General features: G+C 57.4%; 3 protein-coding genes and 1 pseudogene across 5 annotated transcripts in view; 1 reads left to right on the top strand and 3 right to left on the bottom strand.

Moving 5' to 3' along the window:
• Window positions 1–24: 24 nt before the first annotated feature.
• PCOLCE (procollagen C-endopeptidase enhancer) lies at window positions 25–5,897 on the bottom strand. 2 transcript variants are annotated; one of them, XM_029221781.1, is made up of 10 exons: window positions 5,088–5,897; window positions 4,134–4,242; window positions 3,441–3,699; window positions 3,168–3,242; window positions 2,392–2,516; window positions 1,705–1,841; window positions 1,134–1,360; window positions 795–872; window positions 490–660; window positions 25–345 (listed from the first exon to the last, which is right to left on the bottom strand). In XM_029221781.1, the coding sequence occupies exons 1-10, from the start codon at window positions 5,402–5,404 to the stop codon at window positions 182–184; spliced, it is 1,662 nt and encodes a 553-aa protein (XP_029077614.1). In that variant the 5' UTR covers window positions 5,405–5,897; the 3' UTR covers window positions 25–181. The 2 variants fall into 2 exon arrangements, with proteins under 2 accessions (XP_029077614.1, XP_029077615.1); XM_029221782.1 differs by lacking the exon at window positions 3,168–3,242 and having other exon boundaries at window positions 5,088–5,892.
• A 278-nt stretch (window positions 5,898–6,175) lies between these two features.
• On the bottom strand, window positions 6,176–13,342 carry FBXO24 (F-box protein 24). The gene is made up of 10 exons (XM_029221724.1): window positions 13,034–13,342; window positions 12,694–12,792; window positions 12,413–12,596; window positions 11,204–11,433; window positions 10,731–10,965; window positions 10,137–10,295; window positions 9,749–9,870; window positions 9,352–9,483; window positions 7,129–7,302; window positions 6,176–6,800 (listed from the first exon to the last, which is right to left on the bottom strand). Exons 1-10 carry the CDS (start codon window positions 13,103–13,105, stop codon window positions 6,435–6,437), a joined length of 1,773 nt encoding a protein of 590 aa, XP_029077557.1. The 5' UTR covers window positions 13,106–13,342; the 3' UTR covers window positions 6,176–6,434.
• A 1,993-nt stretch (window positions 13,343–15,335) lies between these two features.
• The window catches only part of LRCH4 (leucine rich repeats and calponin homology domain containing 4), a 12,861-nt gene continuing 1,443 nt past the window's right edge, over window positions 15,336–26,753 (top strand). The window contains exons 1-17 of one of the 2 annotated variants that reach the window (XM_029221714.1): window positions 15,336–15,778; window positions 19,252–19,396; window positions 19,545–19,671; window positions 19,867–19,972; window positions 23,621–23,757; window positions 23,879–23,994; window positions 24,135–24,234; window positions 24,479–24,569; window positions 24,666–24,742; window positions 24,851–24,912; window positions 25,020–25,136; window positions 25,248–25,316; window positions 25,410–25,513; window positions 25,641–25,724; window positions 25,951–26,036; window positions 26,212–26,349; window positions 26,442–26,519. In XM_029221714.1, the coding sequence (XP_029077547.1) occupies window positions 15,559–15,778; window positions 19,252–19,396; window positions 19,545–19,671; window positions 19,867–19,972; window positions 23,621–23,757; window positions 23,879–23,994; window positions 24,135–24,234; window positions 24,479–24,569; window positions 24,666–24,742; window positions 24,851–24,912; window positions 25,020–25,136; window positions 25,248–25,316; window positions 25,410–25,513; window positions 25,641–25,724; window positions 25,951–26,036; window positions 26,212–26,349; window positions 26,442–26,519 (1,857 nt within the window). In that variant the 5' untranslated portion in view covers window positions 15,336–15,558. The remainder of the gene's footprint in view (window positions 15,779–19,251; window positions 19,397–19,544; window positions 19,672–19,866; window positions 19,973–23,620; window positions 23,758–23,878; window positions 23,995–24,134; window positions 24,235–24,478; window positions 24,570–24,665; window positions 24,743–24,850; window positions 24,913–25,019; window positions 25,137–25,247; window positions 25,317–25,409; window positions 25,514–25,640; window positions 25,725–25,950; window positions 26,037–26,211; window positions 26,350–26,441; window positions 26,520–26,753) is intronic. The other variant, XM_029221715.1, reaches the window with a different exon arrangement.
• LOC114894725 lies at window positions 21,719–23,602 on the bottom strand (annotated as a pseudogene).

Below are 26,753 nucleotides of genomic sequence, written 5' to 3' on the forward strand. Positions count from 1 at the left end.
CAAGATTTGACTTACATTCTTCTGTATAGTAACTGTTGAGTTTAATGAATGAATGAAAACAAATCCCCAGAGGAGCACCAAAACCATACAAATGGACATGTGACCCCTTCCTCAAGTCTAGAAACATTTATTTGGATAAGAAAGGGGTCCCTAGGGCCAGGGTCCGGAGGCTGGCCTGGGCTCAGGCTTGGGATCCAGCAGCCTGAACAGGCTTGGAGGGGCACCTCTTGCTGAGGTTGGTGAGGATCTGGTGCTGGGTGGGCCGGTAGAGAACCACAAAGCTCTCTGGAGGAAGGATCGGACCTCTGTTTTCTTCCACCTGGCCCATCAGCAGATAACTGATTCCTAGGGAAGAGGAGGAAGGGATTGAGAGTTTGTGTAACTGAGACCTTATAGATGTACCCCCTCATCCCAGTCCCTCAGATTCTACTGCCTCCATCATTTTCATGAGGCTAAGTCCCCCTCTACATTTTCCCACATCTCCGTTACCTTTCTTCATGGGGGGGCACTGCTTGCAGGGCACATAGAACTTCAGGGAGGTGTCAGTGGGGGGAGAGGGCAGGTCCAGGCCTCCGGTCTTGTAAACACCAGTGAGACTGACAGTGACTGTGAGGCCCTCCCCTGGGCCCCGAACCATGGACTTCATCATTCCCGTCACCACTGTGGGAGAGAGAGGGAGAGGTGAGGAGACAGGAGGCCAGGGCAGGGCTGGAACCAGAAGGAGGGGGGCTTTGGGGACAGGAGGGGAGGTTAGAGGAGCTGGAAGGGCAGGGCTGGGGGATGGGGCTGCTTACCCAGGTCGCTGTTACAGAAGTGGCTCTGCAAGGTGCCTGCCCGCCGGCACTGTTTTGGGCAGGAGACAGTGGGTGCATCTGGTGGGGTGGGGAGGGGGGCACTGTTTGTGGAGGGTAACCTACCCAGCAGGTAGGAAGGACCACTTTCCCCACAAAAGCCTCATTGCTTTGAGCTTGTTCAGAGCTCTATCCAGCTTCGTGTCCCAGCACCCAGTACCAGCCATTAACACGGAGGCGGCACCCGTGGGTGCTGTATTGAATGAATGAATGAGCGCAGGAAGGAACTCGGATACAACTCCCTTCAGCCTGCGGCCGCTTCCTCTGCCTTCCCAGACTCACCGGGGCCCACCGGAGTTGCCTCTGCCTTAGGCGCGGCCTTCGGTTTCTCCTCAGGTGGGACTTCGGGCTTGACTTTGGGCCCGACTCCGGGCTTGGGGCCCGGGCCTGGCCCTCCTTCGGTGGCGCCCCGCGGCAGGGTCCTGTAGGAGGCCGAGAAGCCGTCGGCCGTGACGCTGAGGTCCGAGACGAACTGGACGAGGAGCTCGTTCCCTTCGGAGGAGATGGGACTGCGGGCGCGGGGCATTGGGGGAGGTGTCAGGTGGGCAGCGCATCCTGCCCCCTACCCAGGCCGGCGGCCTTTTCACCTCTGCCCCTCGGTTGTCTGCGTTAGCTTCCCGATATAGCAAGCCCCTCTCGCCTCTCCATCCAATGACCCCAGGCCTGGCGTCAAGCCTTGTCTTCTGCCTGGGCCGCTACCCGCTCCGCCCACCCGTTTGGGGCCGGCAGGTTCGCCTCCTGCGGCTTCAGCTCAGCCCCGCCCCTCCCACCAGCAGCGCTGTCCCCCCGCTCCCGCACCAGGCGCGGCGGAGACTCCCGGACGCCGTCACCCACCCAGGTGCCGCCCCCTCACCCCGGGGCTGTGTCGCCGCAGAACTTCCCCAGCCGCTTGGCGTCGTCGCTCACGGCGCCGTTGAACACGCTGACCGAATCGTAGCGGCAGTAGGAGTCGGGCTCCAGGTCAAACTTCCCGAAGGTCAGTGAGATCACCTGGCGGCGGGGCAGAGGCGGAGGCTGCGCGGTGGGACCCCGGGCAGCCGAGGGAGCGGAGCTCTCGCCTCTCACCTCCGCCCGGCCGCCGCCTCCGAGACGCTCGCCGCGGCCTCCTCGCTCACCTCCCGCGTGCCCTCCAGCCCCCCTCTTAATGCATTCACACCACAGCTCGGAGGAACACACACATCCACGGGGGCCCTGCAGTGGCCTCGGTCGCCGTAGTCCGCAAGGTCAAGTCCTGGCTCATTCTCAAGGAACAGACCCAGAATCCACCTCCACCGCCACTACACACACACCCACACCCCGCCACACACACACGCACAAATCAGTTTATATATGAGCATCGGGTACCTCGCTCTCGTAAGGTTCGTCACAGTCGTAATTTGACATTTTTTGTTTGGGTGCAAGCAGGTCTGGGTCTGTTTTTGCTGCCCACCATGCAAGCTCAGTGCTCGGGACATTGTAGATGTTCAATAAATCTTTGCAGGCTGCATACTGGAGGACGCCGCCTGGGTCCCCGAGGGCAGCCCGGGCAGGGGGTCAGTACCTGGTCCGGGGGCGCGATGATGTGCCAGGAACAGCTGATGCCCGGGGGGTAATCGGACTCGGGCCAGTTGGGCGTGGTCAGGGTTCCCTGGGCCTTCTCCAGCCGCCCCCCGCAAAATTGGTGCTCTGGGGAGGGGAGAGAGGAGTGGGGGTGGGGGGCGGTGGAGACCCTCGGTCAGCTGGAGGAGAACTCTAGGCTGGGAGCCCGTGCAGAAAGCTCAGATGTCTGGGTCTCGGGATGATGGGGCGAGAAGAGAGGGAGGAAGAAGGGGGGTAGGTTAGCAGAGATGGGGCTCGGAGGAGCGGGGCTCCGGGAGGTCTTGGACCGCGGAGGGGTAAGTCTTGGACCGCCGGGCACCCAGGCGGGCGGTGGTAGGGGGAGGAGGAATTGACTGGACACGCTCCCTTCTTGCCCCTCCCCCTGACCCGAGGCCACATCGCGAAGCCACATCGCGAGGCCACATCGCTCCTCTTCCCCTGGAAGATCCCATCTCCCCGGCCCGGCAGAAAAGTCCCCGTCGCAGCTGGAGAGTCCCCATGTTATGAGGGTACCCTCAAATTGGGGCACAGCCCCGAGGCTCCTTTGGGGAGGTCCCTCCTTAAACATTTTAGGGGAGACTTCTGCCGCCAGGAGGAGGTGATGGGACCGCAATCGGGAGCCCCCGGGCTGGGTGTAGGGGGCTCCGGGTCGGGGGAACCTAGTCCCCCAGCCCGGGGGTGCCCCCTCGCGCCCGTCTGAGGGAGCCCGATTGCGGACGGGGGCGGGCAGTTACTCACCGTCCCAGTAACCCCAGGCCGCCCATTCCACCCGCGGGTCGGTGACCCATTTCCGCCTCGCGCCTGGGCGGGGGCCTGGAAGAGGGGGGGGTGGGAGCGGGAAGGAGGGGAGAGAAGACGGGGAGGAGGGACTGAAGGGGCGGTTAGTGAGGAAAAAGGGTAAGGGAGATAATGGGGGTCCCAGGCTCTTGGGGTGGAGGTTAAGGCTGGGGTGGGGCCTGCGCCGGGGGCGGGGCCAGGAGAGGGGGACGGCGGAGGTGAGGGAGGTCTCACCAGTGCCTGAGGTGGCCCGCCCGCTGTACCAGAGCAGGAAGCCTCGTCCTCCCGTGCCCTCGTCCGATGTCATCCTCAGGGTCACCTGGTTGCCGGGGGCGACTAAGGGTGCTGGCCGGAAGGTCCCGCAGAAGCGTCCGAGCCGCTGGCCTGAGGTTCCAGGCCCGGCAAAGACCTCCAGAGCGTCATAACGGCAGGATGGGTGCAGCTCCAGGTCAAAGACTCGGAAGGAGAGGGACACAGTCTGGCCCTCAGGGACCTGATGGTGGGGACAGGGTCGGGGACCTGCAAAGTCAGGCCGGACACAACCAGGCAGAGGGGACTCTTTTTCCCCAAGCATTTCCTACAGAAACTGGGCCTGAAGCAGAGGGGACCCCATCAGGATGCAGAGCAGAGGGCTTGTGGCTTGTGCAGGGGACAAGACCTGAGGTCTGTGGAGAGACCAGAGGGGATGGGGATGAAGGTGGGAATGGAGAAGCAGGCTCTGAGTTAAGGTGTGAGGATGCTTGCCACGTGTTACTGTGGGCACTGATGCTGTCAGTGACCAGAGGGGAGGGGGCTGGGACTTCCCCAGGGAGAAGCGGCGGTGCTTGCCGGGAGGGGGGTTCCCTTAGCAGTCTGGCCTCTGGCTGCCTGGACCCAGGCCTCGGGGAGACTTGGACAAGGGGACGGCGGCCAGAGGGGCCTTCTCACCGTTATCGTCCAGACGCACTCCTTATTGGCGGGGTAGAGGTTAGGGAAACCCTCGCTTGCCAGGTAACCCGACTCCCCAGTCACATCCCCTCCACACAGGAACACAGGTCTGCAGAACAGAAGAGAGGTCAGGCCTGAGTGGGGGAGTAGTGCAGGGACTGGGGTAGGGCAATAAGCATGGGGGTGCCAAAAGGGCAGCCAGCGGGATGAGGGAGGGAGGCCCAAGGGACTCGAGGCGGCCTCAGTCAGCGGGGATGGGACTGGGGTGGGAAATACTCCAGCAGGGAATCAGGAAAAAGTGGGACCAGCAACTTGGCTGTCCCTCCAGCCCCTCAGAGTTCCCACCCCCACCCCAGCAGGAATTCCCGGAATCCTCCTCGGCCCCCCTCCATCATTCTCCCCCCTCACCCTGCCTGGCAGTCAGGGCCTGGAGCGGCCTAACTACTTCCAGATGTGGACACAGCCTCGAGGTGGGGGGGTGAGGGGGCGGGGAGATGAGGGAGAAGCAGCAGCCAGGGCCTTGCGCTCCCAACCTTTGCCCTGCTCCGGCTCCAGCTAACTACTGCGGTGACTGACTCCCACGTCTCCCACTTGCAGCCCCCTCTTCCCCCCACAGTCTCTGATTCCCTCCTGGAATCCAGATGTACAGCTACCAGGCAAGTTCAAGGTCTTGGTGCTCTCAGGTTCCATGGTGGGGCCAAGGGTCTGGATAGGTGGGGAGACTTAGAGGGCAGAGGACGGAGGGTGGAGGAGTGGGGAGCAGTGGTGACCGCATGAGACAGTGCTCTTGCAGCAGCGAAGGAGGACTTGGGGGCCAGAGAAGGGTGAGGGCTGTGGGAGATCTGCGCGGGTGGCGTGTTAGCAAAAGAATCTACAAGCTCCACAGGCATAGCCCCCCAGGAATCAGGGATCTGAAGTTAACTCAAGCCATCTGGAAGGTGCCGAGAGACCTACCTGGTGTAGTTGGGGCTCTGGCCCTGGGTGAAAGGCAGCAGCAGAGCCCAGGCAGTGAGGAGGGGCCCCAAGAGGGAGGCTGTGGTAGTAGGCAGCATGGCCCGAGGGAGAGGCACTGGAGTCCTCAAGACAGAGGCAGCTGAGTGTAGCAGCAGCGGCGGCGCAGCGGCAGCGGGGATAATCAGTGCCAGATGAGGCAGCCTTGGGCGTGTGGGCGTGGGGACTGGCCAGTGGGGCGGGCGGCAGGGAAGGCGGGACAGGGAGAGAAGAGCCGGGACGGTGGCGATTCCAGGGGCCTCTCTAGGTCCAGGACACATAAATACTGACCCAGTGTGGGAGCGGGGGTGGAGCAATGAAGGGCAGAGGGAGCATCAGACTCTCAGCATAATCCAGGCAGTCCAGTAACGTCATCTGCAAGCCCACTCTGTCCAGTGCCCGAGCATCCTTCCAACACAGCCTCGGGTCCTTCCTGAGGACTCTCCAGCCCACCTGTGATCCTCCCCATTCCTGCTTCCTCAGCACCCAGAGGAAGTCCTTCCCTGGACTCCCAACCTCTAATCACTTACCCACTTCCTGACCACCCTCTGCTCCAGTTTATTTTCCACTTCAAATGTCTACTGTCCTCTCCATACCCGGGCCAGACTAGGCCACGGAGGAAGAATTCTGCTCACCCATCTTCTCTCCCAAATATTTGGAGGTATGGGTGGGGGCAGGGAGGCATGCTCTGTGGGTAAAGGGAGTGTCTTCCTTATTGAGGAAGAGGAGGATGGAGTAGAAAGTAAGGGAAAGGACAACATGTGAGATCAGATCTGGAAGGGAAACAGGAGGGGGGGGTGGGGGGGTTGGCTTCACAGGGATGAAGGGAAATGGGTAGGAAGCATCCTGAACTCAGAGGAAGCGCCTTTCTCAGCCTGATGGACGGAGGATCCAAGTGATGGAACCAAGTAGGCATCGGGTCTTGGCGTTGGAGGGAGAAGGAAGCTGAAGGATCCAGGTGCTGTCAGCTCTGCAGCAACTGACAGCCTGGGCTGCGTCCACTCTGCCTGCCCACCCCTCCCCCCGCACCCCACCCCGCGTTCCTCCCAGGCCCCAGGGTTACAAACCGGGCCTCAATCAGCCTTTTATTCTATTTGTCCATCAAATCTTTTGTCCATGTCAGGTTGGGGGCCCCTCCTGGGCAGCTCCCTGAACATTTTACAAAACAGTCCCACCCTGACATGTCTAGCAGGCCCTAGCCCACTGCATCCCCCTCCCCACGCGCAGCATTCATTGCTGTCATTCCACCTCTCCTTAGCCCCTGGCCCAGGGCCAGACCCTCCCTGCAGGGGTGAGACCAGGAGAGGGGGGTCAGCTGTCAGGGGTTGAGGGGCCTTGGCCAACCCCTCCAAAAGCCCTCTGCAGCATGTCCAGGGCCTCCCAGAAGAAATCCTCCTGTGTAGCCATCAAGGGCATCCAGCCCACGATCACCTTCGTCGTTTCCATGCATTCCTGCAATGTGGGGCAGCTGTGGATCTGGCCGAGGTACAGCTCACAGGCCTGGGCCGCCACCCCCTCAGGGTCCTGGGCTGCTTCGGCCCCCAGGCTGGGCTTGGGGGTCCCCACCACCCTGCTGGCTGGTAGGTCCCGGTAGGTGGGATGGTGCTCGATGTCATGGCCGGACAGCATGTAGAGGCACTCTCTGGTAGGACAGAGGGAGCTGGCATACAAAGGGACCTTGGAGGAGAGACAGAGGGGGAGTGGCTGAGTGGGGCCCCAGGAAGGGGTTCCCAGGAAGCCCCAGCTGTTGTGTTTGTCCTGCTCAGACCAGCCCTGAGCCAGCAAGTGAGCTGGCTGGCTGAGCCCCAAGGTTGTGTGAGGTAGGAGCGGGCCAGCAGGGGCAGCTCAGGGAGAGAGCCAGGAGCCATGGTACGTGGCAGGAAAGGGCGGTGGGTGGTGCTGGAAGATGGGGTCCCTGGGTCCCTGTGGGAGCCCCAGCTACAGTCCTGTGGGCTCTACTGCTCTGGCCCTCCCTGGACGCCCGCTCCCTGGACCCTGCTCTGACCTTGATGTGGAGTTTAACGAAGGAGGCACTTCCCCTAGGCCAGCCTGGCAGGCGGCCTCTGGCCCCACATCCACAGCCCAGCAGCTCCTTGCTGAAGTCTGAGCACTGGCTCAGCACCAGGGAGTGGTTGAGGCCACACCACAGGGCGACGGGGCGCTGCTGCAGATAACGTACCTGAGAACACAGGGCAGGGTCCCTAAGTGGGGAACACCAAGGCACCGTGGGGAGGGGCCGGGTTGGAGAAGGGTGACAGCTTCCCCTAGGGAAGCTAGGGGGAGGGAGGAGGTGGGCCCCAGAGTACCCTCCCCCTCCCCAACGAGGTCCGCCCTGCCGACTGCAGACTGGCAGCTATCACTCCTCCTTGGTTCTCCTGCAGCCCCAGTCTGACCACAGGGGCGCTAGCACGGCTGTTGGTTCCTCCTCTCGGCTCCCTGGAGAACAGGCCTCTTGCCTGAGGCCAGGGCCTGCTATCTGCTCCCTGATCTCATCCCCCAGGCCTGGGCCTGTCCAGTCTCTCATTCTGCCTTCCAGCCTCGGGGGAGGAAGAGCCTTCCTCCCTGTCCCTGTGTAGTTCCAGGTTAGGCCCCTGGAAGGACCTGCCTCCCACTGCGTCCTTCCTTCCGTCTCTAGCATTTTCAGTCCATCATATCTTTATCTTTCAAAATGGCCACTCTTTTGGAAAAACATTTCCACCTGATTTCTGCTGCTTCCTACCTCCGTCTTTTAGGCAGTAGGACTGGCTACGTGATCAGTCTGAAGTGGACCACATTCTTGGTCTCACCACAGCCAGTCTCGCCTGAGACTCCCCACTCCCCAATACACTATGACTCCTCTCCAAAGGCACTGGACCTCCCAGCAGCCAAATCCCAGGGCCTCTCCTGCACGCTTGCTCCTGAGACTGTGAGCGCTTTACTTTTGAAGACATAGATAAGTGATTTCACGGCCATTACAGGAAAATTGTAAAATACTGGCAAGCAAAAATTCATTTAAAAATCACTGGAAGCCCCACCACCCACTATTAACATCTTGCTGCATATTCCTCCTCACTGTTGCCTCAGCAAATATATATACGCAAGTTGTATATTTTTAAACCAAGATGGGATTGTGCTGTGTAAACCATTTCACGAATTTTTTTTTTTTTCACTGAGAAATATGGCATAGCCATCCTTCCATGTCAGGGAGCATATTCCTTCACTATCACTGTCACCACCCCCTCCTGGGTGAAACTTGCTGTGCCTGTGGCCTGTGAGACTTGGCATTTGAGGGTGTGTCTCTCTCTCTCTGAGACAACTCTTTCAGTCCCTCCACCCACAATCATGGCGACCACCCAGCTTTGCCCCTCTGCCTCTACTTGTGTCATTTCAACCTTGTTCCAACTTGGAATCCAGCTAGACATTTCGACTTTAGTGTTTTACTCTCACTGCAAAGAAAAAGCCTAAATTCACATTCTCTCCTCAAACCAGCATTCCTCGCCCACTGGCATGTTTACCATGTCTATTGCCAGAGCCACCTTTGTCCTACCCCACTGTCCTCATATCTAGTCAGTTTCCAGAGACTGTTCATTTTCTTTCACTACACCTCACGTCTCCATTCCTCTCTGTTCCCGCCGCCACTGTACCAGCCCCAGTCCCCTGTCTCAAATGCTGGTGTCATTCAGCAGCCTCCCGGTGGGCCTCTCACTGTGCCCTCTGGCCACGTGACCCATTCTCCATCATCCAGGGGGTTGCCTTCTCCTGCTCCAGAACCCGCAACGGCTCTTTCCCAAATCGATACTTCTGTAGGCTCACAAACACCTATACCACCTCGTAGCTACTGTGTTCCAAAACACACTCTGCTCTGGTCAGGCCGGGCCTTCCACTGTCCCAGGGATGTGCAAGCTTCGTCCCCATCCCCATTACATAGGATGCCTTTCCCTGTACCCACCCGAATCCTATCTAACCCACTAGGCCCTGCTTACATCTCACCTCTTAGAGTTACTTCAGCCCACCCAGGTCTCCCTGCTTCACTAAACTCCTACTGCACTTGTAGCATGAGCCACACAGAATGCACCTCGTGGTGCCAACCCCAGGTGAGATACAGTAGCACAGGCATTACAAACTGGTTGGCTTAACATCCTAGGGAGTAGAAAGTGGATTCTATGGAAAGTAGAGATGTGGAGAGATCCAGGGGTCAGGGAATTAGAAGAAGGGGGGCAAGATGAGAGTAGCTGGGAAGCAATCTCACCTGTGTGGGTTCCCCTCGGTCCATTTTGTCCCCGGTTCCCAGCTGCCCATATCTGTTACTTCCCTGCATAAAGATTCGGCCAAATTCATCCACCAGGCCAAGGTGATTGTAGCCAAGAGCACAGAATAGGACCTAGGAGGTAAGGTAGAAAGGAGAAGTGGGCCTTCAGTCGTCTCCAGGGGAACTCTGAGCTCCAGTATCTCACAACTGCTAACCTGCCACACCCAGCTGATCGCTTTTGGTCTTGCCCTCTAGGTCACCCCTCTCCCTGGGTCCCTTGTCCCTCCCTGATCAATCATTTGATTCCTGCTCCTGTTTCAGACCTTCAGTACCTTGCGGGCCCCCTAAGGCCCCGCCCCCACTGGTCTGCCCCCAACCCCCCAGCCCAGGATGCTACCTTGGCAGGCAGTGAGACCGGAAGCGGCATCTGCTGGTACGTGGGGTCAAAGGCTTCAAGGGTTCCAAAGAGATCTCGATACACCCCTGGGGTATGCACCTCAAAATACACTCCCCCCTGGTCTGGGGGGTTGGGAGCCCTCAGCTCAGCAGCTCTGGGCACCCATTTCCTAGGGAGCAGGCCCTACTTGGGATGAAAGATGTAAGATCTGGGGAGTCTCACGCCCACTAGAAATGCACCAGCTATGATGTCTGGGAGCTTAAACACCTCTTTTGACTAGGATGCTCTACGGGTCCCCCACAGAGCTGGAGTAAGGATAAGGGAGGGTTCTGTATCTGGAAGGTCTGTCCAAGGCTGGGGTCTGGAGAAGAAGGGAGGTGGCTCTTACCCGTAATGTAGAGAGTACTTCCCTGGTTGGAAGCCATGCAGGCCACACGCAGGTGAGGGAGGTCATGGGACACCTTCCTCAAGGTCAGCTGACCTGTATAGGAGTGTGGCTGGTCCAGCTGGGCTTCATTCACTACCAAAGAGTAGATCTTTCCTTCCTCTGGGGGAGGGGGCGGGGAGGCAAACAACTGTGTGGGGGAGGGGACCCTCCAATAACCACATTAACCTCCCAAGAGACTCCCTAAGCCATACAGCATGAGACATTTGCTGCCCTAGAGTGGGGCTGGAAGGAAAAGGGTAGAGATGAAATAAGGGGGCAGTGACCTCAAGTACCCCAGCCTCCAGCCTTCACCACCGAAAATCAACCAGGGGAGCTCTTCAGTGTGAGGGATGAGTGCAGAGAAAACCGAGCAGTTGGATTTGGCGGAATCCAATTTGAGTGCTGGGAAGAATGATGTCTGGGGGTTCAGGGCCCTGCCTAGCATTAAGAAGTTCAGAAGCGGGGAATTCCCTGGCGGTCCAAAGTTTCCACTGCAGGGGTCCTGAAGAAGCTTCAGGAAACAGTTTGCAAACCACTGCTCTAACTAAGGCTCACCTGTGAGGAGCAGCAGGGTCCGCTGGGTCTCCAGACCAACCAGCACCATCTGTTTGAAGCTCATGGCGTGGTGGAAGGTGATCTTGAAGACCCGCTGCCCGCTGGACTGCAGGTAGACCTCAACACAGTCGCAGGACTGGCTGTGGGCTGTGTCCACCACTCCCGGCTGCTCCCGAGTGGCCAACACATAGAGGTATTTACGGTAAATTGTGTCACCTCTCGGGTCCGAGGCAAACTGTAGGAAAAGACAAAGGTGTCCAGGATCTCCAGCCTTGCAGTGGGATGAGGCTGGGGCAGCTGGATCCTGGGGTGGGAGATGAGATACTTGGGTCCAGGGCTGAGAAAGGCGAACTTGGTTTCCAGTTCCTGGTATCGGAGGGCGGCTGTCCTAAGGGTGCCACCTCAGGACTGGTGTGGGCCCTGGGTTCCCGGAAAAGAGGTGGGGTCTCAGCTGCTGGGGTCCTTGTACTCACATCCTTGGCTCCGTGACACAACACAACATAGCAGCAGGCCCGCTTCTGGCCAAGGGTGGAGGAGACCAGGGCATTTTTCAGGAAGAAGATGGTCCCCGTGTAATCAAGAATGAAGACGTGGTCCTTGGTGGGCAAGAAGCGGCGGTAGCCATGGGCCAGCACAGGGGCTACACTCTTGCTGAGACAGCGGCGGCGGCCCCCAAATGCCTGGAAATACAGGCCCTTCGTGTCTGCAGAAGGGAAGGAGAGGGAGGTTTAAGGGGTCGGGGAGGCACAAGGGAGATGAAACAGAGCTTGGGAAAGCTAGATTTCTCAATGGATGGGTGTTTAGCTCCTCTCCATCCCCAGGCCTGGGGAAAGACCCCTTCCAAAGGGCACGTGGAAAGCTCAGAAGATATCTGAAATTATGCCCCATGTCTGAACTAAAGTTCTCTGCCCCACCTCAGCCCAGGGCCACACACATGCTTCTAAGTGAGCACTTCTTTGGTCCAAACTTGCATCAGAGACATCAAAGGAAATATAAGAATGCATAGAAAAGCAGAAAGAGGTGTGAAAAGGAATGACTGGGAAAGGCCAGTAACCCTTCCACACCCCTAGCTCTGGATCTGCTATCTGCATCTCCCTTCATCTCCGTTGTGTGAGACGAAGTTATTGGATAGGGGCTCCCTGGGAAGGGAGGGGACTAGAGCACATTTCTCAACCTGGGGGTGATTTTTGTCCTTCGGGGGACATTGGCTGTCAGAACTGGGGGAGGTGCTACTGGCGTCTAGTGGGTAGAGGCCAGGGATGTTGCTAAACATCCTACCATGCAAAGGACAGCACCTGCCCCCTGCAAAGAATTATTTGGCTCAAAGTTTTAACAGTGACAAGGTTGAAAAATCCTGGTTTAGAGGAGGGAAAACTCCAGGTTTTGGGAGAGGAGGATGTCTCAAGGTAAGATATGGAAGAGCTTGAATATGGTGGGCAACTTGGCAGGGATGCTAGGAATGGGGGCTCTGGGTGACAATGTCTGTCCGAGAGCAGCTTTAGAGACTTGGAGTAAGTCCTTGTTGGAGTATGTTTAAATCTAACAAGTTTCTTCCAGAGAAGGGGGCCCTGGAAGGTTGGCTGGGAATACTGAGGTCATCAGGCAATTTTATGGAGTAGGAGGGATCCCAGAATAAGGTAGGACAGAAGCAGAGAGAACTAGAGGTTCCCGGGAAGGTGTACAGTTCAGAATCGCAGCTCTCTTCCAGGGCTGGACCCCAGAACCCTGCTCTCGAAGTCGAGGACTGAGCCGGTGACAGATGCGTCTCCACACGCCCTCAGAGTCGCACACTTCGTGGAAGTAGTGGCAGGTCTGACCTAGAGAGACTACATCTCTGACTGGGAGGAATGAAATGATGTGCTCCACCTGTGGGGGCAGGAGGGGGAAAGCAGGGGTCATGCGGGCCCCTCAGCAGCCCCCAGTCCTTTATTCTCAGCACCAACCCGCCCCCCCAAGGACTCACCAGCTCTGGGGGGAACAACTGAATAGATACAGGGTTTCCTCTCTCCTTCTTCTCTTCACCCCCAGGCTCTGGTCCACATGAAGGGCAGCTCCGCTTCACCTACCCAAGGAGAAGGGGGTGCACAGGGGTTCCATGAGGGTCATGCCTCTTCCTTCTGTTAACTACTTATTAACCACTACCTTGGGGGCTCTGGGCTGTCAAATCCTCCCATCTTTCTCTCTAGGTCCGTGGGTTTACCCTTCCTTGTCTGCCTTGTTCCCTGTCCAACTTCTCCACATAACCCCTCCCCTGATCTCTGGCTGCCATCTTGCGGCCTTTGCTTCGCCCCCTGCCCCCTCACCCTGAGCCCCTCCTCCGGTCTGCAGAGCCCGGTGACTTTTGGCAGCTTTCGTTTCTGGCTTCTCCTCACCATCCTGACTGCCCCCTCACTGCTCCTGCCCTCAAATCTCTGGGCCCCTTGGCCTCTTGTACTCAGCTCCCTGGCCTTTGTCCCTGCTGCCTTTCCCACACCATGCCCCCTGCCTGGGCTTGGGGAACCTCTGGGGCTGCTTTGCCTCCTAGGCCCCTCCCCTATGTAGTCCGGGTCAGACAAACCTCTCTGTGACCTCACCACCCAGCCACTGTGACCTATTTCCCCCAACCTTGCCCGGGATTTTCTCTCTTAGCTCCTTGGTTCTAGCCCAGTTCTAGCCACCCAGTGGCTCATGGGATATGCACAGGACAGGAGCAATAAAGTGTGAACTACTGGTAGACGAGGCCTTTACTTTCAGGGAGTAGTAGGAGGTTTTTCCACTTGATACCCTTTTAGCACTAAGTGTAGAGAGACACTGGTGAATTCTTCACATCTCGGCAGTCCAGAGCCTCCAGGGGATTTGTAGCTCAAGGATATAAACTCAAAAAAAAAGGAAAAAAAAAAGGTATAAACTGTTTGACAGGTGAGGGGGCAAGGTGACCCTGCTAATTAGACCATCTATCTCGTGAAAGCAGGCATCACATGAAAGTGGGCACAGCTGAGCACAGACTCAGGCAAAACACATCCAAAAGCGGACTGCTTTCCTGGGACAGTAACATGACTGCATGTATGAAGGGCAACCTCTTAAGGTGGAAGAAAGGGATGGATTTACTCTGAAAGCTTAGGTTATCTCCCGAAGTCTAAGCTATTAACTTACTCTTACGGCGGGGGCGGGGTGGGGGGTGGGGGGGGGGGAGAGGGATGACATGGATGAGAAACAGCAGGAGCTGGGGCTGTGTCTGTCCACATAGGGGCAGAGGATCTACACCAATCCATCCAAGGGGTAGCTGGCTCTCCCATGAACTGAGGAATCCAGGCCTGGACAACCAACCCTCAGCTGCATAGTACTACAGACTCATTTGTTTTCCGTGTTAGCTAAAAGACGGTCAACCATCCAATCAAACTCCCTTATTCAGAGGGACTAGTAAACAGCTCGTTTGGGACACGTAGGATGGAATTTTAATAATTCGATAAACGTTTCGGAATGTCAACGTGTGAGATGTGACTTATGGGAAAGAACCTTCAGCTATTTGTGGCTTGGCAACTATTAACCAATGAAGTGGATTATATTAGGTCCTATGCCACCTAACAGGATGCTAAGATCTCTCAGCAGACGGAGCAAGTATCTGCAGCTTCCTCTTGTAACTGGGTCCCGTTGATCCACTCCATTTCACCTCGGGAGGCAAAGAAGAGGGTACGAACAGAAAAAAGTCCACCGCAAAAGCTGACGCAGGGGGAAGCCTGGCTTCTAGTGTGAGCGTTCAGTAACCTGCTGTTTGCTCTTGACAGCTCATCGACTTCCCTCCGCCTCAGTTTCCTCATTTGTAAAACGGAGGACTTCTTCTAGGTGGGGTGGTCCCTTCTAGACTAACCCCCCAGGTCTGATCATCACAATTCCTGCCCAGGCGCGCTCCTTTGGGCAGGGGTGTAGGCCGGGCGGTATTTTCGAGGCCTTCCCGGTCTCCCTTAACCCTCCCTCGAGGCGTTGAGCTGGGCCTTTCCAGCCCCTGGGAAGCCACAGGTTCGCCCGGACTCCGAAGATTGTCGCGGGGCCTCGGTCTCCGCAGCCAGAATGGCATCCAAGGTCCCTTCGGCTGCAACGACCCCCTGTACACTAGCCTCAGGCATCACCTTGCCTCCCGCTCCCCCCATCCCTACGGTCGCCCTGGCGCCCGCAAAGCTGGCTCGCTCCCTAACACGTCTAGCTCGCACACACTACTGCAATCCCTGCACTGCTTCCAGCCAGCCCAGCGTGCCGCACTCACATTCTTTACCTCAACCTCAAAGTTCTAGCTCACCCATCTCCTCCTTAGCGAAGGGACAGACTTCTCGCCCATGCTATTGGTAGGTAGAGCAGTCCCTCAGAGAAGAGGCCGGGCCAGGTTCCCTCTGGAGGGTCTAATTGGCCTTCTTTACAGTCACTCGCCTGTATCTGGCTTGCGATTGGTTTTCGTTGGAAGAGGACCAGGGTTTGCGTTTCTCGGCCTCTATCCCTTCTAGTGGAGGGCCGACGTCCCCGCCTCCTGATTGGACCTGATTGGCTCCATCTCCACTCCTAAGATTTGTGATTGGATGCGGCTGCGCGGGGCGGGCCGGCCTGGAGAGTAGGCCGTTGGCGAGCACTCTATTCTAGTCCCCCTCCCTTCTCTCGCCTCTCTTCAGCGCCGGCGTCTCCACCCCGCCGGCGGGTTCTGATTAGCCACTTCCGACGCGTCTCGGGATCCCGATTGGTCCGTCGGGTCCCTGAGCCCGCTTCCTCCCCCTGGAAGCGACTACGGCGGCTCCGAGGAGGGGGAGGGGCAAGGAGGGACGGCCGGTCCCGTCAGTCAGGCAGCGGGAGCCGCCGGGAGCGGATGGCGGCGGCGGTAGCGGCCTCTCTTGCCGCCGGGGGTGAGGAGGCGGCGGCCACGACCTCCGTTCCAGGGTCTCCGGGTCTGCCCGGGAGCCGCAGTGCAGAGCGGGCTCTAGAGGAGGCCGTGGCCACCGGGACCCTGAACCTGTCTAACCGGCGTTTGAAGCACTTCCCCCGGGGCGCGGCCCGCAGCTACGACCTGTCAGACATCACCCAGGCTGGTGAGTGCACCCGGCTCCGAGCCCGGCCGGGACCCTCATTTGCATAGCCCCGCCCCTCGCTTGTTTCTTCCCGGGCCCGGGAGTCTGGCCCGCTCCATCACCTGGCCGTCGGAGTTCTAGATTCTGCTGATTTGCATAAGTCTGCTACCACCCCCTCCCCACCTTAAGAACTACTAGACAATGAGCGCTTTTCTGGTTTGCACGGAACGCTCAAGAATCTGGCCGAGCGTCGTGAGCGCCCCCCTACCCCGCCCCGCTTCTCTTTATTTGCATATCTGCGCACCTGTAGAATGGTCCTGGCCCTCACCTGCTTGGCTCATTTGCGTGATCTCTTCAACCTCAGTTCTGATCGTTCCATAAAGCAGCCCTCACGAGCCCCCCCCATGACTCCTTTCTCTTTTTCCACTTAGTCTCCAACTCTTTCCCCCGTTCCACCAAAGATAAGAGCAGCCCCAGGCCCCCGCTTCCATGCGTTTGCCCCTGACAGCCCCAAGTTTCTGTTTCCTTTGCTTGTAGTCCCGCCCCCTAAGGCCGCTGACTCTCTCCATTCTTCCCCCAGCCAGCCTGTGGGAAAAAAGCAAATCTCCCACCTCCCCCAACTCTTTTCTCCGCGAGCTCTTCCTCCTATTATCCCTGACTCCTTTATCTGCGACTCCTCCTCCTTCTTGCGTGTGTGAGGTCACTGTGGAGCCTGTGATCTCACAGAGACCCTAGAATTCCCATTTCAGTTTCTGCTTTCCCCACGGGGGAGGGACTTGAGGCAGCTGCTTGAAAGGAAGGAAATCTTATCTCCCAGCTAGGAGTGCTGGGAAGCTAGAGACGGTCCAACTGTCCTTCCTAGTCCCCCACCCACAGGGTCCCTCTAATCATGCTCCCTCCACCCTGGTGTCTGTTGATGGTAGGGTGCAGGGACTCCACTGTGACAAGTGAGTCAGGCCTCAGCTGCTCAGGAGGCAAACTCTGACCTTAGGCTGGCAGCTGGGGGGTGGGGATTGGAAGAGGGGTGGAGGACTGCATTCCCAAAGCCCCACCCCAGCCGAGCCCAGGGTGGGACTTGGGGCTGGATGAGAGTGTCCGCCTGATGACACTGCCCTGGGACGGCACTGCCCCCCTAGCAGGTGCCTGCTCACCTGCAAACACTCTAGTGGGCGCCGATGCACACTCTTTCCTCGACTGTTCTGGAGAGAACCAGTTGAAACCACTCCCCTTGTCTTGGGTTGCTAGGTAAACTCACTCGCCCACTCTTCGGCGAATGAGTTCAGGGCAGCCGGGAGCCACTGCTGTCCCTCTCAGTCTCCCCGAGCCGCCTAACCCCCCAGCTCCAGACTGGCCTCAGCAGCTGTGTGACACTTGCCGTCTGTTCCCTTTCCCCTCCCCCTTGCTTGTTTTTTGACAAAGACCAAATGTTATTCTTTACTTCCTTAGGGCTCTGTCTGTGTGAGTGGACTCCTGGGGAAAACTCCCAAGACCTCCTGGGCCCCCTCCCAGCTCCCACCCCCTCTCCGCCTCCTCCCCCAGCATTCCGGCTCAGGGTGCAGCCCGTTCTCCAGGGCAAGCGGGACAATCCCAGCTTCCTGAGAACCCCTCTCTACCCTGCTCTCCACACAGGAATCCTCAGTCCTTTCAGGGCCCAGGTTCTAGGCCAGGTGGGTCTCTCTCGTCCAGAACTCTCTCCTCCGGCCCCTCTCCCCAAGCAGGGTGCCTGTAGCTTGGGGTGGAAAGAGGAAGTGACAGGAACCCAGTCTGTTGCCCATACCCTGCTCTCCACACTTCCTTGCCCTTCAACCCTGACGGACTAAAAACTTCAGCTCTGCTGACTGAATCTTGTGGAACCTCTCCTCCTGCTTCCGCAGCTCTTTCTGAACCAACGTTTTCCTTGCACGTGTGCTGTGGCGCAGGTCCCTGCTGTCCCTTGGACTCGGTCCCCGGGCCCCGATAGTAGGATGAATCCTGAGGTGGGGGGAAGGGCTGCTCTCACAAAAGAGAAGTGCAGCTCATTCTCTCGCAGACCGCATCCTGTGCCTCCTGTGCACCGCTCCTCCAGCCCCGCTCCCTTCCGCTCACTCGCTCTGAGCTTTTGCCCCCGCTCCCTGGCCCGCCCCAACACAGCTTGCCCTCCACCCCCCTCATCCACATGCGCGTGCAGCACACACATTTGTGGATGCAGAGGAAGCGGGCAGGTGGAGGGGGAGGGCTGCATCTCATCCTCCCACCCTCTCTGGAACTGTCTTCTCCTGTGACAGGTCTTTTTTCTGTGCACACCAGGGCTGGGAGCAGAGAGGGTTCCTGGGGCGTCAGGCTGTCGTCCGCCCTGGTAAATACAGGGCCCAGAGACAGAACCTGACAGGTTATTTCTACTTCATTTCCTGTCACAAGACTCATTTCCTTGAGGGATATACCCCCGCTTCCCCTCCCCTCGGCTTTTGCTTGCGCCTCCATGGAGAGGGCCCTCTAAGAAGCTCACCCAAGCTCTGTTCCCTGGGACTTTCCCAGCAGGCCCTGGGCCTCTCCCAATACAGGCTGGACAGAGGGAGCAGAGACCCGGGCTTGTAGCAGTCTAAGCAGTGAGAGCCTCCAGACTGGCAGGAACCCCGTACTGGACGCCTTGCACTGGTCTAGCAAGCCGCTGGTTGAGATAAAAGGATGGTAGTAGACTCTCCCGTCCTTTCCACCCTCTCCACTCCTCGCCCGTGCCCAAGACTCGAGGCAAAGGAGCTGGTCTGAAGTCCGGGTCAGCGAGAGAGGAAGTAGAAGCAGGCCGTTGAGACTGGAAGAGGGCAGGAAGGAGGCCAGCTCTGAGGAAGGTGTGCCTGGGACTCCACCTCCCACCTCCGGCTTGGTCCACTTGCCTTTCTCTCCAGGTCCTTGGGAATCTGTGACTTCATAGTCCCTTGGGCCTGGCTTGCTGATCCCAGGGGCTGGTGAAAAACCGGTGGCCAGTGTCAGGTCTCTAGAGCCAGGCTATAATAACCCTTGGTGGAAAATAGGTAGAGGTTGGGAGACAGGGCGCCTAGGAGGGGTGAGCTTTCTCGGTCGTGTCCCCCAGGGGTTGTTCATATTCTTACCTTGAACCTCCCAGCCCATCACCTTGCTAGTTCCTTTGGAGCACCAACCTTCTCCTATGACCTTTGCCTTCCACCTCTCCAGGCATCACAGAACAACAGAAACCACAAGAGTTATAGAATCCAGCCACCCTTACAGGATAGCCCTGCATTTGTGCGTTTGAAGATGGTGTTCGTGGCTCGCCCCCCTCCCCCAAGTCTAGGCTTCTCCAGCCCAGAGACCCCAAGGCCTTTGCCTTCCCTTTGCCGCCCTGGCTACGCTTGGAATGGGCTCCAGGTTACGGAAGGCTTTCTTCTCGCTCCAGAGGGTCCAGGTTTATAGGTCTGATTCCTTGGCTCTGGGGAAGTTCAAGGTCTTCCTGTCCAGGGCTGGGTCTTTGCAAGCTCTCCACTGACACTTGCTTCCCCTAGACCTATCCCGGAACCGGTTCCCCGAGGTGCCAGAGGCAGCGTGCCAGCTGGTGTCCCTGGAGGGTCTGAGCCTCTACCACAATTGTCTGAGATGCCTGAACCCAGCCTTGGGGAATCTCACAGCTCTCACCTACCTCAACCTCAGGTAGGGAGGCAGGGCCACTGCAGGGTAGGGGGTGGTCCTTCTCGGCCCCAAGTACCAGTGAACGGCACCCTGAGTGACCCTCCCGGTGACCCTGAAAGGACAGCGCCATGCCTGGAGGGTGAGCCCACTGCCCTCCTCCCTCCCACAGCCGAAACCAGCTGTCATCGCTGCCGCCCTACATCTGCCAGCTGCCCCTGCGAGTACTCATTGTCAGCAACAACAAACTGGGGGCCCTACCTCCCGACATCAGCGCCCTGGGAAGCCTGCGGCAGCTCGTGAGGATGGGGAGCAGGGTGACAAGAGGGACTGATGAGCCAGGCACTAGGGACCTCTGGGGGGCGGGGGAGCGCAGGAAAAGGAGGGATGCACCCTAGGGGAAAAGCCGAGACTAAAGCAGGCGGCCAGGTCCAGGAGGTAGTTTCTGATGCTTGGGGTCTGTGGCTCCTTCCCTACTTCTTTCCTCATTCTAGGATGTGAGCAGCAATGAGTTGCCATCTCTCCCAGCGGAGCTGTGTGGCCTCCCTTCCCTGCGGGATCTAAATGTTCGGAGGAACCAGCTCAGCGCCCTGCCTGATGGTGAGGGAAAGGAAGCACTGGAGGGGTGTGTGTCTGTGTGTGTGTCTGTGTCTGTGTATCTACCTTGGAGGAGTCACAGACAAGGAATCTTCAAGGAAAAATAATGCCTTAGTTGCCCAGCGTTTTGCAATGCATGAGACACGCTGTAAATTTTCTTTGCTCTTGACCAGCAACCCTCTGAGGCTGGCAAAGCATGGGTTATTAGCCGTGCTTGACAAATCTGGGGAAGGGTACAGGAAGGGGAGTGGTGAGTGCATCGGCACCCTGTAGAATTTCACAGTCAAGAGGAGCCCTCAAGGTCACCCAGTGTCACCATTTAGCGCCCACGAAGCTCTCAAAACCTGAGTCAGGTGAGGTCCTGTGCTGCCTCCCCAGAGATTCTGAACCAGTGAGCTGGCGCTCAGGCAACCCCATTTTAACGGGCTAATTGTGATGCTCCCGACACTTGATAGCCTTTGCTCCAAAGCAGGCACACCTTCCTTTATTCAGCCAGCACTGTTGTGTGTGTGTGTTTCCTGTGTTTTAGGTGGGGAACAGGTAGATGTGAGTGATGTCACTCAGATCTGGGGCCAACTCTTAAGATTTAATGGCTTAATGGGGAGAGACAAGCAGAGGGAAGCGCTAGAACAGGAAACTTGGAAACTTAGCGCCGTAGGGGCTAGAGGGAGCCGTGTGGCTCTGCTCAGGGACCTGGGGAAGGCCTCAGTCAGCCCAGAGGTGCAGCAGGAGCTGACCTTTGAAGGAGAGTTCTCCATCCTTCTGCAACCCAGGCAGAAGCAGCCCTGTGTGTAAAGCACGGAGGTCCAGCACAGACGTGGTTAGAAAGGCAAGCCAAGGCTAGGTGGGAAGGCTGGGGCCATGCTACCCATGGTTTTGAAGAACAAGAGAGGGGAGTCAGGTGGCCATCCATTTTCTCTAGGCTCCCCCCCCACTCCTTCTTTCCTTCTAAGACAGTAGGGGTACAAATAAGCATTTGATCACGGCTCTCTCTGGGTGGTAAAAGAGACCCCAGCAAAATGCCCTGGGGGCCCAGAGGAAGGAGCAATAAATTCCAACCTAGTGTTTAGAAAGATTTCATAGAAGAAATGACCCTTGAGCTGAACCTTGAAAGATGCACGGACAGAAAAATGGGGTTCTCCTACCTGAGCAGACAGCATGTGGAGAGGCCCAGAACAAAGGGGGTTGTCTGATGTGGTGTGAGGGTGGGCAGCGAGGTGCGAGACATGGGCGGAGCCAGATCATGAACTCCTTAACCGGGGAGGGGTGCTTGACCAGAGAGCAGTGATTTTTTTCTTTTTTTTTTTTTTCTTTTTCCCCATACATGAACATTTATTAAACATTTTGAGTATTATACACAATTTCTTTCTTTTACTTAGCAATTTTTGGCATTTTCCTGTCAGTACTTCATTCTTTTTAACTGCTGTAGACGTTACATTTTATAGACATATTGGTTAGTTATTTCTTATTAATCAACATTTGGGCTGTTTCCAAGTTTGAAAAAAAAAAGTTGCAACAAATACTCCTGGGTCCATTTCTTTGTTCAGGATTAATTTCTAGAAGTGGAAGTTCTGGGTCCAAACCCAGAATATTTTGAATTTTAATTGATGTTGCTAACTTACACTCTAAAAAGGTTGTACCAATTTATAAGGCAGAAAATGCTTTTTTTTTTTTTTTGGATACTTAATCTGAATCTTTGCTAACGTGTTGGGTAAAACATGTTTTAATTTTCATTTTTTAATTCTGTGAAGTTTAGTTTCTAACTTGCTAATTTTGGTTTCTAGCAATATTCATTCTCAATTTATTAGCTCTTTGAATTTTTAAGTTTAGCCATTATGCTTGATATTAGATTATTCTTTTTTGTAAAGAGCAGCCAATTCTTGTTCTATCATTGTAACATCCCATACAATCTTACTGAACATCAGAAACAAAGTTTTTTAAGGTCTCAGACCTTCTCCTTTAACCACCAAAAAGGTAGTCTTGTACCTGCCTCTTTACTATCCCTGTGGAATATCCTGGATTTTTCAACTTATTGACTCCTGGTCTGAGTGAAGAGAATTTTTTTCAGAAGTGTGATATAAAGTAATTCACAGTCCCTCTTTTGATCTGATTCTAATAACTGAATGCTAGCTCTTCTGTTTATAATACATTTCTGACCTTGCACCCATCTGCCTAGCTCCTAGCTCTATGGGCTCTGGTTTCAGCTCATGCTGCCAGGGCGCTCTCCCACTTCGGGCTGTCTTGGTAGACGTTCTGCCCTAGGCAGGTGCTGCTCACCTATTCTTGACTCTTGGTGGGCATTCAGGAAGTTACAGCAAGAAATGTTTCACAGATGGTATCTGATACAGTCTAGTTAAGATTAATGGGGAATAAAAGTACTTTGCTTAGAAATAATTATCCACAGATCTAAAGTCAACAAAAGTCTCTACAACAAAAAAAAACATAATTTTTTCGGGGGGAGGAGGAGGCTTGAAATAGATCAGAAAACACTTTCACATTAATTGTTCTTTTCATATACTTCAAAGTTGTACTTAATGCCTTTCTCCTCCTGGACATCAGAAGGAACACCTGGATATTCTGAGATAAGTTTATATTTTTCCAAATCAATTTCTGGAAAAAATGTGTCACTTTCAAATTCCTGCATGGTCCTTGTCACAAATACTGTAAGATGGCCTGGCTTGTTCGTGCCTTCCGTATAAACAGAACTGCCTCCCACTATCCGGGCCATGTCCACTTTATTTGTTAATTCTGGTCGCTCAGTAAGTTTTAAGGCATCATCCAGACTTCAGGCAAGAAAATGAGCTCCCTGTGGAGGTTCCGTGAGTTCTCTACTGAGAACTATATTAATTCTGTCCTTTAAAGGTCAATTCTTCTCTGGAATGGAGAACCAGGTTTTCCTACCCATAATCACCGAATTCTGTTTCCCTTCTACTGAAGAGGTTGTGGTCATTCTTTGGAAATACTTGTATTCGTTCCTGAGCGAGGGCCAGGGCAGGTCCCCGTTCTTGCTGATGCCCATGTTCTGGGACACAGCGATGGTGCAGTTTAGCGGACGAACCATGACAGCGGCAGAAAACACTTCCGAGCTAGCGTGTCACACTGACACGGGGATTACCTGCCAGCTTGGCGTGAAATTTTTCAGAGCAGTGATTTTTATTCTTATTCTGTGTCTCGGGGCACCACTAATCCAGCTGTGCCTTTCTGAGAAGTGGAGAAGGGTACCCTCTCCTGCGGGTGGGCCAGGGCTTGGCTAGTGGAGCGCTGTACGGTCGCAGCAGCCCCCTCTCCCCGTGCCTTTGTGCACGGTGCAGCCCGCTCACCCGCAGAAGCCCCGCCTGCAGATCCTGGAAGGCTTTTGAGCAACGCGGTGGCACAGCTTGGTTTGGGCCCTGTGATGGACACTTGAGAAGGAGGAAGTGGCGGTGGGGTGGGAGGACAAGGCGAGGGAAGCACGTGGGGTGGGCAGCAGCTGAAGTTGGTCTGAGCGGGAAGAGGAGCAGGGAGGTGGGTCCTGGGGAGTGCCCTCAGCCAACCAGGGCGGAGGCGCGGCGGCCCCAGGGGTGACCCACTAGCCAGAGCAGGGGGCAGAGGAAGTGAGCACAAGGCCCCGCCCCAGGGCATGCTTCTAACTCTTCCCTCACCCACCGCCAGAGCTGGGAGACCTTCCTCTTGTCCGCCTGGATTTCTCCTGTAACCGTGTCTCCCGCATCCCGGTCTCCTTCTGCCGCCTCAGGCACCTGCAGGTCATTTTGCTGGACAGCAACCCCCTGCAAAGCCCGCCTGCCCAGGTGAGGACGGGCCCGAGAATGGGCAGGAGTTGGGGGCATAGGTCCCTTTGGTAGCCAAGCAGGATCTGGGAGGCCTCCCTCTCTTCCCCTAACTACCCCCCCCATGCGCCTCCACATCTAGATCTGCCTGAAGGGGAAACTTCACATCTTCAAGTATTTGTCAACAGAGGCTGGGCGGCGCGGGGGGTCTGCACTGGGGGACCTGGCCCCTTCCCGCCCCCCGAGTTTCAGCCCCTGGTAAGTTCCAAGTGGGAAGGAAGGAAGCCCCTGGATACTTAAACCCCTTCCTAGCACCAGGGACCCCATGGTTTCCGGAGGGCGGATGACGGGGTTGCTGCCCAGAATGGAGCTGACCAGCTCTCCCTGGCTGGCCCCAGCCCCGCTGAGGACTTGTTTCCGGGACGTCGGTACGACGGAGGGCTGGACTCAGGCTTCCACAGCGTTGACAGTGGCAGCAAGAGGTGGTCTGGAAATGAGGTAAGGGCCTCCTTTCCAAGGATCATGGGGGATCTCAGCCCCAGGGGAGAACCTCTGAGCCGGGACCCTTCGCCTACTACCTCTGAAGCTCAGAGTGACTGGTGATGGCTGGAGTCCTCTTCCTTCGCTCGCCCAAGTATCTCGCAGGGAGGGCTGGCTCAGCAGCAGAGCCTGGGGCCCTGAACCCCATGGGCCCCGGGACTCCAGAGAGGCTGTCTCCTACTCTGCGTTTCTGCATTTACAGTCAACTGATGAATTTTCCGAGCTGTCGTTCCGGATCTCAGAGCTGGCCCGGGAGCCTCGGGGACCCAGGGAGCGGCGGGAGGATGGCTCTGGTGTGTAGCGCGGTCACGGGCTAGGGGCCGGGGGGCGGGGCACGGACGAGGGCCTAACGCCCGCATTGGCTCGCTGACGCGCACTGCTCTCTCCAGCTGACGGAGACCCTGAGCAGGTTGACTTCATCGACAGCCACGTCCCTGGGGAGGACGAAGAGCGAGGTGCTGGCGAGGTGAGGGGAGCCCGCGTCCGCCTGTCCATCCACCATGAGAGAGCTGGAGGAGGGGAGCCAGTGTAGGCTCGGGGAACCCCCTCAGCCCCTCTGCTGTTCTTTCTTCAGGAGCAGCGGCCACCAGAATCGAGCCCTGTGGCAGGGGATGGGGAGAGGGCACCAAGCAGCAGGTACCCGGAGCCACCTGAGGCGGCGCCTCCTCCCCTTACTGCATCGCCCGCCCCCCTGTCCTCTCCTCCGGCCCCGCTCCACCTCTTATCCTGCCTCGGCCCCGCAGGCGGGAGGAGCCGGCAGGGGAGGAGAGGCGGCGCCCAGACACCTTGCAGCTGTGGCAGGAGCGCGAGCGGCGGCAGCAGCAGCAGAGTGGAGTGTGGGGTTCCCCAAGGAAGGACAGGTGTGGGCGTGGGAGCAGCTGCCCTGGCGGTGAGGCCTCTTGAGCTTCCCTGCCTCTCGGGGTTGGCGGAGCCCCGCCTGGCACTGCTGACCCCACACCTTCATTTTCTAGTTTTCCGAAGCTGGGGGTCAGGGCTCCTGGCGGGGTTGCTGCCGCCTCGTCAGCTCAGGCCACCTACAAGTATGTGTCCTCCTGGACCCCGCCTCCCTCGGTCCTCGCCTTACACGCCCTTCCCCTGAGCATCCCCTCGATTCCCCTTCTGTCTCTCCTCAGCGGCACGCCCAAGTCCAATGCCACCCAGCTGGGAGCTTCGGGGGGGCAGGGTGCTCCCACCCCCGCCTCCACCTCCCAGGAGCCCCTTCCTACAGCAGGACCAGGTGGGATGGCGGCACTGGGAGGAGGGTGTGGGCCTGTGTAGGTGAGGGGGGGTTGAGACCTGGTGGCCTGAGGGAGGAGTAGGACACTGAGGGGATGCTTCTCCTGCCCCCTGGCTCCGGCCCCCAGTGACCGCACCTGCTCCCCGGCCGCTCAGCTCCATTCAGAGACCAAACAGCTTCCTCTTCCGTTCTTCCTCTCAGAGCAGCTCAGGTGGGTCTTCCTTCCTCCCCAGTACTAACGCGGTGCTAATCCAGCACTAACCCCGGCGATGGGGCCGTCCCTTCTGGCCTGGGAGTTAGTTCTCTGGTCAGTTGTCCCATTGTGTTGAAAACCCCACAAGCGCAGAGGCAGGTGATGTGGGTGCCAGACCCTGCGACTGGGCTGCAAAGTCGATGGTGCGTAGTGGAGGCGGCCCCACACCCTCCTCTCTCTCCAGGCCCTTCCTCACCAGACTCTGTCTTGAGACCTCGGCGATCCCCCCAGCTTTTGGACGAAAAGGAGGTGATGGCTCAGCTGCGCCAGGTATGAGAGGTGGGATCTGCGTGGGTGGAGCCTGGGCTCCGCGTGGTGCCTGGAGGTTCCCGGCTTCCCTCAACAGCCTTTTTGCCTACCCTGGTACCTCCCCTGAGACGCGGAAGGGGCAGGAGGGCGTTCCCTGCTGACCCTGACCTCTCCCCCTCCTTCCCCTGCCTCCCAGGTGCTTGAGTCCCAGCTGCAGCGGCCCCTACCCGAGGACCTGGCAGAGGCTCTAGCCAATGGGGTCATCCTCTGTCAGCTGGCCAACCAGCTGCGGCCCCGCTCCGTGCCCTTCATTCACGTGCCCTCACCTGCTGTGGTCAGTTGGGGCCCAGGCAGGAAGTAGGGGTTGGGACGGGGCCTCCTGGGGCCTCCCCCTTACTCTCTTTTTCCTTTCTTACCCACCCCCAGCCAAAACTCAGTGCCCTCAAGTCTCGGAAGAATGTGGAGAGTTTCTTAGAAGCTTGTCGAAAAATGGGGGTGCCTGAGGTATGGGGGTGTGTTCTCAGGGGCCCAGGGCTGGTCTCTCCTATAAAGGGTGCAGTGTCCTGGGCTCAGTGGGGCACCCTGCGTGGATGGCAGGGTTCCATTCACGGGGGGTGTCTGCTTCTCAACAGGAAGCACATCCGCCAGCCCCTGTCCCGCGTGTCTCCCCTGCATGCCTCCCTTCCTTGCACTCTGCATGTCTCCCCTGCATGCCTCCCTTCCTTGCACTCTGCATGT

Source organism: Monodon monoceros, unplaced genomic scaffold (genome assembly GCF_005190385.1).
Source record: "Monodon monoceros isolate NGI ecotype Baffin Bay Population unplaced genomic scaffold, NGI_Narwhal_1 Super_Scaffold_13, whole genome shotgun sequence".
Classification (NCBI taxonomy): domain Eukaryota; kingdom Metazoa; phylum Chordata; class Mammalia; order Artiodactyla; family Monodontidae; genus Monodon; species Monodon monoceros.

Coding starts and splice junctions, on each gene's coding strand:
- FBXO24 (XM_029221724.1), bottom strand. CDS start 13,105: ATGGTGAGGAGAAGCCAGAAACGAAAGCTGCCAAAAGTCACCGGGCTC. Junction 10,296..10,730: donor GACCCTGCTGCTCCTCACAG/GTGAGCCTTAGT, acceptor CCCCTCCCCCAG/AGGAAGGAAAGATCTACTCT. Junction 6,801..7,128: donor TCGTTAAACTCCACATCAAG/GTCAGAGCAGGG, acceptor CTCTCCTCCAAG/GTCCCTTTGTATGCCAGCTC.
- PCOLCE (XM_029221781.1), bottom strand. CDS start 5,404: ATGTGTCCTGGACCTAGAGAGGCCCCTGGAATCGCCACCGTCCCGGCT. Junction 873..1,133: donor GGCAACTCCGGTGGGCCCCG/GTGAGTCTGGGA, acceptor CCACCCCACCAG/ATGCACCCACTGTCTCCTGC. Junction 661..794: donor CTTCTGTAACAGCGACCTGG/GTAAGCAGCCCC, acceptor TCTCTCCCACAG/TGGTGACGGGAATGATGAAG.